Source organism: Drosophila busckii, chromosome 3L (assembly GCF_011750605.1).
Source record: "Drosophila busckii strain San Diego stock center, stock number 13000-0081.31 chromosome 3L, ASM1175060v1, whole genome shotgun sequence".
In the NCBI taxonomy this organism is placed as follows: domain Eukaryota; kingdom Metazoa; phylum Arthropoda; class Insecta; order Diptera; family Drosophilidae; genus Drosophila; species Drosophila busckii.
The window spans coordinates 6856419-6870920 of NC_046606.1; the positions used below are offsets into that span (position 1 = coordinate 6856419).

Below are 14502 nucleotides of genomic sequence, written 5' to 3' on the forward strand. Positions count from 1 at the left end.
TATATCGATACGATATTTTTTACTTATTTTCACAGCCCTACTAGATTTGCAGATGTGGCAGCACTAATATTAATAAGCATATCGATAATAGTCTCAAGCTAGTACAGCACACTGTCATCTAGAGTAGAATCAAATTTTCACTTAAGCACACGGTTCTATTTCACAAATTGTCAAATAAAAACCTTTAATAAGTGCAAATTCATTGCGTAAAAGCGAATAAACTTGTGAATTTATAACAAACTTATTAAAAGCAACTATCTAACGGTAAGTGCAGTGAAAAAACGTAGTTTTATTTTCAAAAATATGCTTGCGTGCAAAAGTATTGATTTTAGCCACTGGAGACGCCGGCGCCGCAAACAGGGTGCTCCGCACAGACAAAGAACGAGCGCTAGTTTAAATGAATACAAATTTCAATTTTAGTAAAATGCGTGGACGCGGCGGTTATATCCCACGTGGAGGCAACACCATGCGTGGTGGTGGGGGTGGCAACTACTACAATAATCGCAATTCCAGTAATTATGTAAATACACGAACCCAGGGCAACTACCGTCCCAATACGGGTCGCTATGAGAACAACTATAACAATCATCATAACAATCGCTATAGCGGCGGCGGTGGCGACGATCATTATGATAATCGCAATCGTGACAAGTTCAATCATTCTAGCTCCGGCGGACGCTATGACTCGAGCTCGGCTCATAAGCGTAGTTATGTAAGTAGTGTGCACTATATACATACATATTTAAATGCAATTTATGATAATTTGTTGGCTTGCTACACAGGATTCGTCACGCGATGGTGGTCGTAATGACGACCGCAAGCGGCCGCGTCAAGATGTAAGTTTATTTTCGATTCAGCCTTAATGCTTAATTTACCTTTACGAAAGACGAAAAAAGAAAATTCGCAGGTGTCTTTTATAAGCCATTTATATATACGAGCTATATACATAGATATAATACTGTATTGCGGCCATTGTCTGTGTAATTTTAATGAGTTTCCAAATATTTATAGCACTTGTGAAGGTTTTAAAAACGCCGGAACCAAAAAGCGTATATAAAAAATGGAGAGTGCAGCTAGTGCAGATCAAAAAGCGCTTTGAGAACGCACAGAGCTCTCAGATTTATATATATTGTGTATATAGCAAAGAAATTGCTAAAGCAAAAACAAATTTTAGATGCATTTTAATATGCGATTGAGCTTATGGCAAAAATAATCTGATTTACTGATTGATTGATTGTGTGAGAGAAAGATTGACAGAAAGAGAGAATGACAGACAGAGAGGGAGAAAGAGATTTTGAACTATAAGTATTCTAAACGAGATTCGTCTAAATAGCTAAAAATATATAAGGTTTATTCATCATGCTACTACTACTTCTACTACTACTACTACTACTACACACACACGTACCAGGATAACGATTATTGCATTTGAGATAACTCAGTTTATATAACTATAAATATATAGCATTCTTTATCAGCTCACCTAGCTGTACTGTACTATATATGCAATTTATATGTATATCTATGTATTCGAATATCAAAAATCAAAAAAAAAAAATCCAAAAAACAAAATCAATGCTCCTCTACACTGCTTACTACTCATCAATCGTCATAGGATTATCGTCGTACGTCGTCGTCAAACGATCACAATGATCGTCCTTCGTCATCGCAGAACATGGGCTCTTCATCTAGCTATCATCCACGCAATAGCTCTGGCGGCGGTGGCAGTGGTGGTGGTGGCGGCGGCGGCGGTGGCGGATCAAGCTCATATCGTCCACGCGATGATGGTGGCGGCAATCAACGACATCAGCGTGACAATGACACATCAATGGGTCCGCCAAAGCGTCCATTGCTGCGCAGCGTTGCCGGCACCAGTTATATATCTCGTGCACGCGGCTCATTGGCCGTGCGCGGTGGCATGATACGCACCACAATGCGCGGCGGCAGTAGCACCATGCGGATTGTGCGTCCACGCTTTGTTGATAACAATGATCTGCGCACTATGCGCCGCCAGCTGATGTATGCACAGCAAAAAGATCGTGCACGCCTACTCAAGATACAACAGCTGAAAAGGTAAATACAAACAACAAACAATTTGCAAAGAGAGATTCTCAGAGAGGTAACAAAAGGCAAAGAGAGCCACCACCAATATAATAATATATATATATATTTTGTTTAAATGTGTTATGAACACTCTTTATTATTATCTAATAATATATATGCCACAAGTATTGAGCTAAGCGCTAATGATTAAGCGAGCGATTAAGAGCGAGCGAAAGAGAGCGCTCTTAAAACTACGTTAAATGTTGTGTTTTGTGTATAAATCTTGTAACAACTTCAACAACACTCGATACACTCTAAACAAAAACTATTTTTGCTTAGCTTACAACTTTATAAATGTTATTACAACAATTTGCATTTGCGCCTTCCCTACATTTCACCAAAAAAAAAAAATTACAAAATACAAAATATGCCAACAAATTCAATTCGAATTCCCATGTATTAGCTCATTGCGACGCCAACGCCAAGGAGGCAACAGCAGCAATAATTCAAGCGACGACAATGATGGCTCTGAAAATGACGACAAGGACAGCTCGGAGAAAAGCAACAAGAAGAAGAGCAATGACGCAGATGGCGATGAGGATGAGCAAGATGATGACGTTGACGATAAAGATGAGACGCACGATGGTGGTGATGGTGAGAAAAAGAGTTTAGATAGCTCAGGCAAGAAATCGCCAACTAAGAAACGCAGCAGCCAAAAGGCCAGCGATGATGCCGACGACAAGGCTAATGAGGCAAAGTCTACAACTGCTGCACAGGATGATGAGGAGCATGATGAAAAAGCTGACAAAATCAAAAGCGAACCACTATCACCTGATAATGATGAAAGCAAGAGCAAGAGCGAAGCTACCGATGACGCCGACAAGTCCAAAGAGAAAGCCGCCAAGGCTGATAAAACAACAGGTAAGAAAAAGGATAAGGATGTTGATGACAAGAAGAAATCGTCAAGCGCCAAGAAGGAACGCTCCTCACGCAACAAAGACAAGATCGAGAGTGACGATGAGCGCCATGAGCGTCGCACCAGCTCACGTCATCGCGATGATGAGCACAATCGTCTACATCGTGCCTTTATCAAGCTCATCTGCGTGCACTGCCGCATCAAGTGTGTGACCTTCAAGGTAAGCTAAAGTAACATTTACTAGAAACACATGTAATTTAACTGGCTTTTTATCTTTTGACAGGAATATCATTATCATTTGAACTCACGCACGCATAAGAACACCATGCGCACTGTTGCCTTGCGTCAACGCGCTGATCTGCAGCGCATGCGCGCACGTCAACGCACCACGCAGCGTGAGATTGAAGAGAACAGCAAGGAGAAGTATGAGTCGCGCTATTGTCGCCTCTGCCGTTTGGCCTATCGTCAGCCCAAGAGCTTGCATCAGGCTTCGGAGCATCACAAGACCATTAAGAAGTTTGTCATGCCCTATTGCGGCAGCTGTCATTTGGCTTTCAAGAACTCTATGCTGTATGAGAATCATCGCTGCTCACTGGATCACATTAAGGTAGTCAATATGCTGCCATAAGGCACAAAACTTAGTTTCATATTAATTATTTTATGTATCTAGAACAAAGTACGCAACGATGAATCCGGCTCGGATGATAGCGTTGATGAGCGTGAAATCGATTTGAACAAATTCCTCACTGTCGATTCTGTGGGTGAGATTGATGATGACATTGTGGATGCCGATGTGGATGCTTTGCTGCTGGAGGCTGAAGAAGCTCAAAAGAGCACTGATGAGGAGACACGCAAACGTGGTCTGATTGGTCTGGACTTTATCAAAAGTGTGGAGGCCTTCTATTGTGAACTGTGCAATCATTATTCACCCAAATTGGGTGATGACACACTCGATGCGTATTCAAAGAAACATTGCTTGCGGCATTCGCATCTAAAGAATTATTTGCGTCACAAAGAAGATAATGAAAAGAAGGCCAAGTCGGATGCTGGTGAAGAAGAGGAACATGATGATGAGGAGGATATACTGCTAGAAAAAGATGCTGATGAAGAAGCAGAAGAAGCTGAGGAGGAGGATGTGGAAATGAAAGATAAGGATGTGGATGATGAAGACGCTGAGAAGCATAATGATGAGTTATGGGAGGAGGTCGACAAGGATCTTGGTGAGCTACTGGCTCAAGTGGAGCCGCTAGGACAGGAGGAAGAGGAGGATGAATCGGTGCTGAATATTGACATTGAAAGGTGTGTGCAATCGACTTTCAAAATTGTATTAAATTTATATTAATTATGACTCATATTTTGGCAGCGAGAAAAACAAACTGAAAGACGCTAAAGATGAAGCCAATGGCAGCGCTGACGAGCCCACAAAGGAAACGAAGTCCGCTGCTGCTGCAGACAAGACAGCAGAGAAGAAAGCAACACCTGGCACACCCAGTAAGACAGTCGCCAAGCCGAAGGCCACACCCAAGGCACCAGCTACCAAGGCCAATCGTCCCGGCCCAGCCTCCAGCAAACGTCAAGTGACGGTCAATGTGAAACGCACTTCGGTGGCTGCAATTAAGGCGGCGACCAAATCAACAACTGACTCCAAGTGAGTGAGGGCCACAGTCAAACACATATATAAGCACAGACACAAACACATACACAAATACAAAGACACACACAAACACAGACATAAACACACACACATATACATACAACTGTGCACCAATCCATTGTGTGCTTGTTGTAATACACATCAACAATTACATACACATCATAATACAATACAAAATGAAAATGTAATACAAGTTAAACATGAAACATGAGCATGCAGGTCTGAAGCTGTGTCTATAATTGTGTATAGACTTGTTTAATAAACTCTTAGACTTAATTTAACAACAAAATAATTGAAAGTAAAGCATTTTGAATTTTATAAAGCGATTTCGCTACACTCGACAAAAACGAGTTGCAAAGAAAGTTTAGAGCTCCTAATTGTTGCTAGATTTTAATTTATAAAGAGAACATGTGACAATTAATTTATCAATTCTATACGCAAACCATATAATGCTCAATCTTGGTTTGTTTGTTGTTTACATCCGCAAGATTGTGCTATATTATTATTTGTAATTTCATAGCATAGCATCTACTGTTTATTGCAGTGTAGACTGCCTTTCGCAGCAGGTGCTGACTAACGTAGCATGGCAACCTTTCTAAAGCTGCAGCTGGACGTGCAACAAACAATAGCAAACACACACACACACACAGGTAGACAAACACACATGTGTGCATATTTATTGCAGGGCAGCAATAGAGAAATGGCAACGGCTTGGAGGCCGCCTCACTTTTTTCGGCAGTATTTATTAACCTTGTTGCAAAGAGTGAATTTGCAGTTGCAACTGTTTTTATTTCCGTTTGCAAACAATACCAAACATATGTGAGTGTGTGTGTATGTGTGTTGGCCACATTTCATTTCATAATTTTTCGCCAAATTAACTTTCACCGCATGTCACGTAGGATTTGTGGATATTATTATATGAATGAATGCCAATGTGGTAAAGTGTCGCTCTCACTGTCTATCTGTCCGTCTCCCTGTTTATCTTACCATGCTCTTATGCAATCTTCACCACATTGCCACTTAATATGCGTTAATATAAAGCAGCAGCAGCAGCAGCTTGGCTCCTCTTCCTTTTCTTAAATCGTGTGTATCTTCGTCACACAATGTCAAGTTTTGATTTGATTATGGCAGCGATTGGTAACTGGTAACTGATGTTAATCCCGCTGGCCCATCGCTCATGCGATTTAGCATTGGTTTAAATTGCAATTATGCCGCTGGCGAGATTTATGTGCACATTGTTCTGTTGTCTGCGAGACCAATCCAATCCGGTTTGTTTTTGCTGTCGACTCAATTTTTTGTTTAGTTTTTTTGCCGGCATTAACATTTAAGCTGTTGTTTATTTAGTTTTTGGCGCTTCTATTAAGATTTTTTGCGCTGGCATCTTCCTTGCTGTGGTTTTTTCAGTTTTGTTTTTGTCTGCACTTTGCCACATTTTAAATGCCAAGGTGGCCTCCGGCAATTCCAGTTTGCCAGACAGCCAATAGATATATAAATATTTGCCAGGGAATAGTTGCTACTTGATACTTGCCACTTGTTGCGCTACGCATTTAGGCCCCCCTCCGCTTGCTTGCTCACCAATGGGCATTGACATTTCTCATATAAGCAACAAGTTGTTTGTTAAATTAAAACATTTGAAATGTCAGTTAAATTGAGCTGGTTGCGTGCCTAATTGTTTTGGCTAAATGCTTTGTTTCGCGCATTTTCACATAGTTAAGCATATGTTTATTTTTTTGTTTCTTTAATTTCTTTGCTTTTATAGCAAAGATTTTTTCTTGTAAATAGCCTTGACACTCAAAATGCTGGCATTAGCATATATTAAGTGTGTATACAAAATTATAAAGGTTTTTGTTAAGCCAAGTCATTGTTTTATTTTTAATACGTTAAGACGTTAGGCGAAAGCGCATTGATAGTGTTGCAAAAGAGCAGCATTTGAATATCGATAACGATAACTTTGTAGCTTAAGCTTTTGTGCTGTTTCTATTTGAAATTCTTGTACATTTCAATTAAATTACCATGTGTGAATATTTCACACGGCTTGTGGCCAGCTTAGGGCCTTGTGTTGTGCTGACTTTAGGCATGTTAAATGCACAGAGAACTTAATTGTTGTGCGACCACAAAACCATGGCCAAAACGTTGACAGCCAGCACTTGTGTGTTTACATATATAGGCAGCAAATGCAAATTGGCACATCATAGATTGTGTGCTATGTACATATAATTTGCAGTTCCGCATAAAGACAACTGACAAATGTTGCATCAGCTGAACATTTTATGGCACGCAAGATGTTATAACTTGTGCCAGAGCTAGATAAAACTGGGGCGTGGTTTTGGTCTAATTAGAGTCAAGCTGGGAAAGATGCTGACTTGGTTGCCAATTTTTTTTCGCTGCATGCTTCTCACGCCCAAAATGTAAATGAAGTCGCAATAGCTCATAGGCTAAAAGTTTGAGTGCAGCGAGCGCGGAGCGCGGAGTAGCGTCAAAGACGAGTTTACATGCCTCGCTGCTTGTGGCGCGCTGTTGTTACAGCTGTCAGCAACTTACGCTAGTGTGAACATAATTTTTTTTTCTTTATATGTAGTTTTTTTATATATTTATTTTCTATGATTATTTTTCGACATGCATGCTGGCTTGAGTTAGATGAGTCGTCATTCATAAATGCCATTGTTTTATTTCCATTGAGGTTTTGCTACGTGGCTGGCTATTGGTAAGTATTTGGGCTCTCTAAATTGGCTATTGCAACGCTTTTTTCTTTCTTTGATTTGGTAAGCGCTTAAGTAATACTTATAGACATAGACATATGTTAATTAAGCTTTTTGGGCTTTTATTTTCTATGACAATTTATGTGCAAGCGTTGCATAGTCTATAAATTTTCATCGGCAGCGTGCAGCGTGCGCATTTGTTTAAGCTGTCCATTAAGCCGCATAAATACCTTAAATTAACGCACTTGTTGCGCTCATTAAATTCACCTGACTGTTGATTATGCTGCGATTAAGTGAAACACTTTTACATTGTGTCTGCTGCTACGCCAAAGCAACCAGGAAAACGTAAATCAAACAATGCAAGTCAAAAGTTCAGCCCCCCAAACTCGACCCCCAAATGCAGCAGATAAAATTATCTGCAGTTATAGCCAAGCGGCCAGGCTCATTAGTAAATTATGCATAACTTGGCCATGTGTGGCGGCGCTGCTAGCCTCCTGAGCTGAGGCGCCGCCAAACCCGGACTTGCAACAACTTGAAATTAAGTTACAATTGGGAGTCTTCTCTATGTTGCTGTTGTTGTTGTTGTTTGCATGAATCACGAATTTGTTTTATGGGGGCTTAGCTCGTTCTGTAAGCATAAACATTGTTTTATGGCTTTAGCTCGCTTTAATTGTATTTAAATAAATTGACGTTGCAAACATAAACATAAATTAGAATGCGCTTTGTTTGTGGCCTGACTTTAATTAATGCAAAATATCGTTTAGTGACGGTTATTTTGATTTATGATAAAAGTTTAGTTAGCAAATATAAAAACAATACAAATTTTGAAATTAAAACAATTTGTTTATTGCACAAATTGAGTTTATTACTTCATTTGAATATTAAAAGTTTAGCTAGACAGCATTTTTTTTACGAACCTTAACTAAAGCTACAGAATAAAACTTCGCTTTTTAATTAAAACTGAAGAGAATAAAAATTCGTAAACAGCAACAAAACATTTGCTGCTAATAGCTATAACAAAAACCGCTGTGAGTGGCGTAGCAACATAAAAATAGTAATAACTATAAATAGTTCATTAGTTCGACTGCAAAACATAAATCGCCAATGAAGCATTACCGTTAGTACTTACATATAAGCTGAGTTTGAGTTGAGGGAAAGGGAAGCCGTAGATTTGTCAATTAAGCTTAAGCGGTTTAATAGCGCAACTGCTCGTATGAGTAATAAATTGAATGCCATTTTAATTTGTAGTTGTGTCTCGCTTTAATTACATATTAGCTATAATTATGAGCAGCAATATCATTAGCAAGTCTATAAGTATAAGTAACAATAACAATTGCGACGAGATATGTAACATTTGACATATAAAGTATACGTAGCGTTGACTGGCGGCGGATGATGTTGCTGTTACTGCTGCTGCTGGGGATTATGCAAGCGACCAGAGGCCATTTCATTAACAAGAGCAGCCGACGACAAGCAGTAAACAAAAACTTGAAATAGTTTGAATTCGGCCAATTAAGTTCTTCGGCCAAAACTAAATGCTAAGGTTGACTACTGTTGCAATTGCAATTGCAACTGACGCGCTATCAAAATAAAAAAATTTATACACATAAAATTTAGAGCATCAAACTGTCGTGTGGGCAAAAAAAGCAACAAAAAAAATGCAAATGCCAAACTGTGAAGTGCAGCAGGCAAACAAGCAGCAGCAATAGCAACAGCAACATGCAGCCAGCAGCAACATCATTGATTTAGCTGCAGTCAAATGCAACATAGTTGAAATTAAAAGTTGATACAAAAAAAACAATAATAATAAATAGCAGAGCAAAAGCAAAGAAGAGTCGATTGTTTTTGTTATTGTTTTTGTTGCTGCTGCTGTCGTCTTCGTCTGCGCATGCAATACAACAATTTCACAAGCAGCACGCAGACAACTAAATGACAATGTGTGCATGCCACATGCGGCATGCAACTGCTTGCGCAAAAAGCAATGTTGCAGCGTTTTAAATCTTAAAACTTATTTATTTAGTTACGGATTTGTCCGTGCGCGCGCTTTGGCCAGCCAACCAGCCAGCCAATTGTCTTAATCAATTTTCGGGGGCTTAAAAAGCATGAGGAAATGGCAAACGCGCATCATGCGGGAACTCTATAATTTGTCGCCATTTCCTCAGCGCTAGATTTCACAGCTACCGTGTTAACTTTGACACCAGCAACCAACCAGGCAACGACAGCAGCAGCAGCAGCAGCGGCAACGGCAATCAAGCGCTGGCAGACAGACAATTAGCATTGGGTAAGCGCGATCAAGCCAAATTGGCTTTTGTGCGCCCACGCATTGGCCCAAATGTCAAACGAAAACGAAAGACTTAGGCAGCAAACTTTTGCGGGACTAAAGCTTTAGCTATTGTTATTAAATATGCCATGCAAATGTGCAATTTTAACGCTTGTTAAATGTAATGCGCACAATTTAAGCCCAAGCTTAAACACCAACAAATATGCCCTTTAGCCTCGGCCAGGCCCAAAACAACAACAACAGCAGCAGTATTAGCAGCGGCAACTGCTTCCAGGCGATTACCGTGGTGCACAGTGGTGCCCATTAAAAGCAGCCTAACTAGCAGTTACGGCCGTCAACGTTGAATTAACCAAAAAGTAGCCGCCACCCCCCAAAACTGCCAATAGAGAAGCTGCTGCTGCTGCCATCGCCGCTGCTGCTGCAACCTTTCTCTTTGTGCCGCTGCCGCTGCCGCAAAGGTCGGCAAACGGTTCGCTTCGTGTGTTCGGTTTGTTGTTTGTCTCGCCGCGTCTTTTTATAAATACAAGTGTCGCTCGCACAATGGCAAAGATTCGTTATTCGAACGTGCAACGCGCGCCATCTAAACAATAAACAAAAAAACAACTAAATACGACCAACAACTATTGTTGTTGTTGCTGTTGTTACTGACAGCAACACAGGCAGGAGCTTAACGGTAACTTAAAGCATTACAAATTTACCAACGCGTGCGTGCCTAAAGGATTAACTTTGTTAAATAGTGCGCCAGCAAAAAATTTAAATAACTTTATATAATTGCTGCTATAGTTGTGTTTGTGTTTCTTTTTTCTTTAGCTATGCTAAGCTCTTTGTCGAGGAAAAAGGAAGCGACATAAGTTCAAATTCAGTAAAAGTGACTGTGAAAGTAACAAACGTGCAACACAAACAACGAGGCTGCTGCAATTGTAGCATTAGTGTATTCAATTCCTAGTCCCGGTTGTTTAGACGCCACAATGAGAATTCAAATATTGGCCCTAACACTATTGCTGGGTGAGTATTGTTAAAAGAAAATGGAAAGATATTTCGAGTGTTGACTATTGTTTTAGTTTAATTGAGTTTGCAGTAAGCAAACAGCAAACGCTTGAAGTTCAGTTAGCAAAGAGTTTGAAGCATGTAAAGAGTTTGAGTTTGGTCTACATTATTAGATAAAATAAAGTAATTAACTTTTGAGTTGAATAAACTAAAGTATTTGTTAGCTTAATTAAATCATTTTAATTTAATTGCCTATTGTATTAAATTCACACTAGTAAGCAAAAGACTTTGTCTTAATTGCAAACTAATTAAAATAATTATATATGACTAAATAATACATAAATAATATAGAATGTAATTTATAGCTAACTTTGCCAAAACTTTTTATTATTATAATATTTATTTAAAGTTTTTTTTTTTAAAGCATGCCAAATTTTTAACAAAGCCTAACAATGAAGTTGAAAAAACTACAACAAAAAAGTTTTTTATGTCTTATTTAAATTTAAATTATAACAACTTTATTGCTACTTTTTAAAGCCATGTATAAATTTTTAACGTGTCTAACTAACTAGCATACAAAAGTGAAAAGAAACTATTGTTAAATGATTTATGTTTCGCACATAAAAATTTATGATAGCTTGCAGCTTAGCTCGTTATCAAATGTAGCATATTAAACTAAATTTAATTACTGTGGATTAAAAACAAACTTTAAAAAGTTAAGACTTGTGATTGACTTTTGCTTAATATTAATACTTTTACTGCCTTGCAGGTCATCTCAGCGTGCAGGCGCTTGAAGCTGATGGCAAAGTCAAAAGCGAGAGCAACAACAACAATGCAGCCTCCGCCGACGCCGCCGTTGCGTCACTGGAGCCGCAGCCAAGCAAAGACAAGCGACAAGTAAGCAGCAAAGAGACAGCCAATTATCCGAATCATCGCAGCGATAGCAGCGCTGCCGCCAATGATGATCCCGAAGATGGGCAGGAGAGCATATATGGCACAAAGCCAAATCAGTTCATCATACGCCCCATTGCACCGCATCAGCATCAGCAGCATGAGTCGCACCAGGAGCCGCAGCTGCGCAACTTTGCGGCAGCCAATGCGCGACCACATGCGGCGCAACTGCTGGAGCAGAGTCAAGAGGTGAGTGAGTGGGCGTAAGGCAGCAGTAAGGGGTTGGCCTTTTACCCAAAGCACAAATTAGTGCAACAAATTAGCTGCAGGCTTTAAGCGTGACTTAACTGAATTACACGATTCTTTGCACAATGCAGGATGTTAAACAAACAAACGAACAACAATTGACAAACATTCTGCCTTTCGCCGGCCGCCAGCGCTGAAACCTTGACCAATATTTCGCTCGAGGCTTGACTTCATTTTCATCATTTATTTTGATTTTCATTCATTTTTTTCTTTTTTTTTTTTTTTTGGGAACAAATTGCGACTGCAATTACCTACAACGACAACAATGTTTAGGTTGCCAAATTGTTTATAAAAATAATACAAAAATTAAAAGCACTGCCATTTGTTTTTGTGTCCAAAATGTAAGTCACACAGCGCAGCTGACTTGATTTCTGGCTTGCTCAATGTGTGTTGCTGTTGTTGGCCGTTAAATTAAGTGGGCTACACATTAAATTAACTGCCATTTTGAGTTTGAGAGTCTGTAACTGGCATTGGCCGCTTAACTTTTAAAAAAAACGCTTGACACGCCCTAGCACTTGAGTCTATCGCCTACGCTTTTTTATTTATAGCTGCAACACTATGTTTATCTGCAAGACGTGCAACGGCAGCAGCCCAAGGGCAACAAGCTAACAGCAGCAACATCAGCTGCGCCCACCAAGAAGTCGCCACCCGTCGCAGAGGAGGAGCAGGAACAGGAAGCAGAGCAGCGCTATGCAGTGTCGATACAGCCACAGCCACAAGGCCTGAGAGCTTATGGCTCAGCTGCTGGTTATCAGCTGCCATTGCCGCTGCCAGCGCCGCAGCATCAACATCAGCAGCAGCAACAACAACAACAACAGCAGCCACAACCTTATCAGGTAATACCAGAGGAACAGTTTTTAAAATTGCTGGAGGAAGAGCTGCAGGCACGCGCTTATCATGAGCAGCTGCGTCAGCAGCAGCAGCAACATCAACAGCAGCAGCAACAGGCGCAGCAGCAGCAGCAATCACATAAAGCTGCAGCCACACACAAAGTTTTGCAGCAGGCAGAGCCTGTCTTGGGTCTGGGTAACTATCGTGAGCGCTACTTAGCCGAGCAGCAGCTGCTGCAAGCCAACTATGCGCGCGCCGGACCCAAGTACTTGCCACATCCACAACAGCAACATTCGCAGCAGCAGCAATCGCAGGAAGAGGAGGAGCCCACGCCCACACGTGCTGCTCCTCAGCAACTTATTTCAGCGCTGCCACCACAAATTGCTTACTATCAGCCACAGATAAGCTACAAAACGCTGCCCAATCATCCGCTGGCCAAGTCCTCGCTGGAGAGCGAAATCGAAAAGCTGCTGGCAGCAAACAAGCATCAGGCTTTGGCTTATGTCGACAGCAGCAATGAGCCCTCGTTGCTGAGTCAGCAGCAGCAACATCATCAACAACAGCAGCATGTACAACAGCAACATGCACAGCAGCAGCAGCAACATGCGCAGCTGCTGCGTCATCCAGCGGCGCCCACTTCGCATCCTGCACTGCGCCAGCCCAAAGCTTATTTGGCCAGCACGCCCAACTCGCTGCTGGATGCCAACAATCAACCGTTTGTGCCGTCGCTCTTCAAGTTCAGCAGCTATCAGCAGCCCACGCCCACGCGTCTGGGTCCTGTAGTTTATCCCACGGGTGCGCCAGCGCAGCCGCAGCCTTCCCAATACTATTACCAGGAGGCAACCCCCACGGCGCCGCCCAAGCCCAAACATTATCGCAGCAAGCAGTATAAACTGGCCGCGCCCAGTCCCACCAAGAACTATGAGAAGGCTTTGCTTTATGCCGACTACACGCCAGCGCCCACACCTACGACAGCTCATTTCTATCCCAGTCCGCCTGATCCGCTCAAGCATGCGCCGCAACGCCATCAGCTAGCGCCCACTGCTTTGCCCATTGACTATCCCGCCTCGCCGGCGCCTTCGCAGTCCAGCATTTATGTTTCCCAAAGCACTGGCATTGCCACGCCTACACGTGTTGCGCCCACTTCGAAGCTGCGCACGCTGGAGGAGCTGAAGCAGCTGAATTTGCCGCCTCCCAATGGCAAGCCCTTGACTCAAGCTGAGTTCCAGGCTCTGGTTGAGGCAGGCTATCCCGTCAAGGCTGTGCCTGTGCCGGTGCCCGTGCCCTATGAGCAGTACGTCAAGGATCATCCCGAGTATCGCAATCATCCGCCTGTAGACTACGCACACCTAATGCGCCTGGCAACGCGTCAACTGGCTGCGCATCAGCGTCAACATCAACATCCCCATCAGCTGTTGTCACATCAGCGCTCACTAGCTGCGCCTTCCGAGCCCTCGGTGAAGATTATATCCACGCCCACAGCAGCCGAGGTAAGTGCCGCCCAGCAGCAGCAGCAGCATCAGCAGCAGACCGCCACAGGCATTGGCGGCGGCAGCGTCACTTATTTGCAGCGACATCCACGCGATGAGCAGGACACTGCTGTGGCCGGCACGGAGACCAAGGCCAGCGCTCCTGCCGAGTCCAAGAAGACTCAGTGAGGGTAGAAGTAAGTTGTGGGAGAGGCAGCGCTGCCGTTTATCCTTTAGTTAATGTCACTTTCCCGCATTGTCTAGTTGTAAGTATTGTAAAAAAATGTTTCTGCATGTTCAGCACTTGTATAACGTTAAATTATAAATAAATCGAAAGAAAAATATGCAATTGAGCATTATTAAGAACTTTAACGAGTGGCACACATCATCGAATTAAAAGCGAATAGCGAAGCCATCAGCTCTTT

General features: G+C 42.0%; 2 protein-coding genes across 3 annotated transcripts; both read left to right on the forward strand.

Moving 5' to 3' along the window:
- The first annotated feature begins 143 nt into the window (after positions 1–143).
- LOC108600799 (glutamic acid-rich protein) lies at positions 144–4894 on the forward strand. 2 transcript variants are annotated; one of them, XM_017988579.2, is made up of 8 exons: positions 144–264; positions 321–712; positions 783–836; positions 1616–2073; positions 2507–3179; positions 3243–3566; positions 3630–4258; positions 4323–4894. In XM_017988579.2, exons 2-8 carry the CDS (start codon positions 398–400, stop codon positions 4609–4611), a joined length of 2742 nt encoding a protein of 913 aa, XP_017844068.1. In that variant the 5' UTR covers positions 144–264; positions 321–397; the 3' UTR covers positions 4612–4894. The 2 variants fall into 2 exon arrangements, with proteins under 2 accessions (XP_017844068.1, XP_017844069.1); XM_017988580.2 differs by having other exon boundaries at positions 421–712.
- A 5264-nt stretch (positions 4895–10158) lies between these two features.
- Positions 10159–14409, forward strand: LOC108601164 (transcription factor SPT20 homolog). Its single transcript, XM_017989096.1, has 4 exons — positions 10159–10266; positions 10404–10598; positions 11350–11720; positions 12326–14409. The coding sequence occupies exons 2-4, from the start codon at positions 10562–10564 to the stop codon at positions 14264–14266; spliced, it is 2349 nt and encodes a 782-aa protein (XP_017844585.1). The 5' UTR covers positions 10159–10266; positions 10404–10561; the 3' UTR covers positions 14267–14409.
- Positions 14410–14502: the final 93 nt, after the last annotated feature.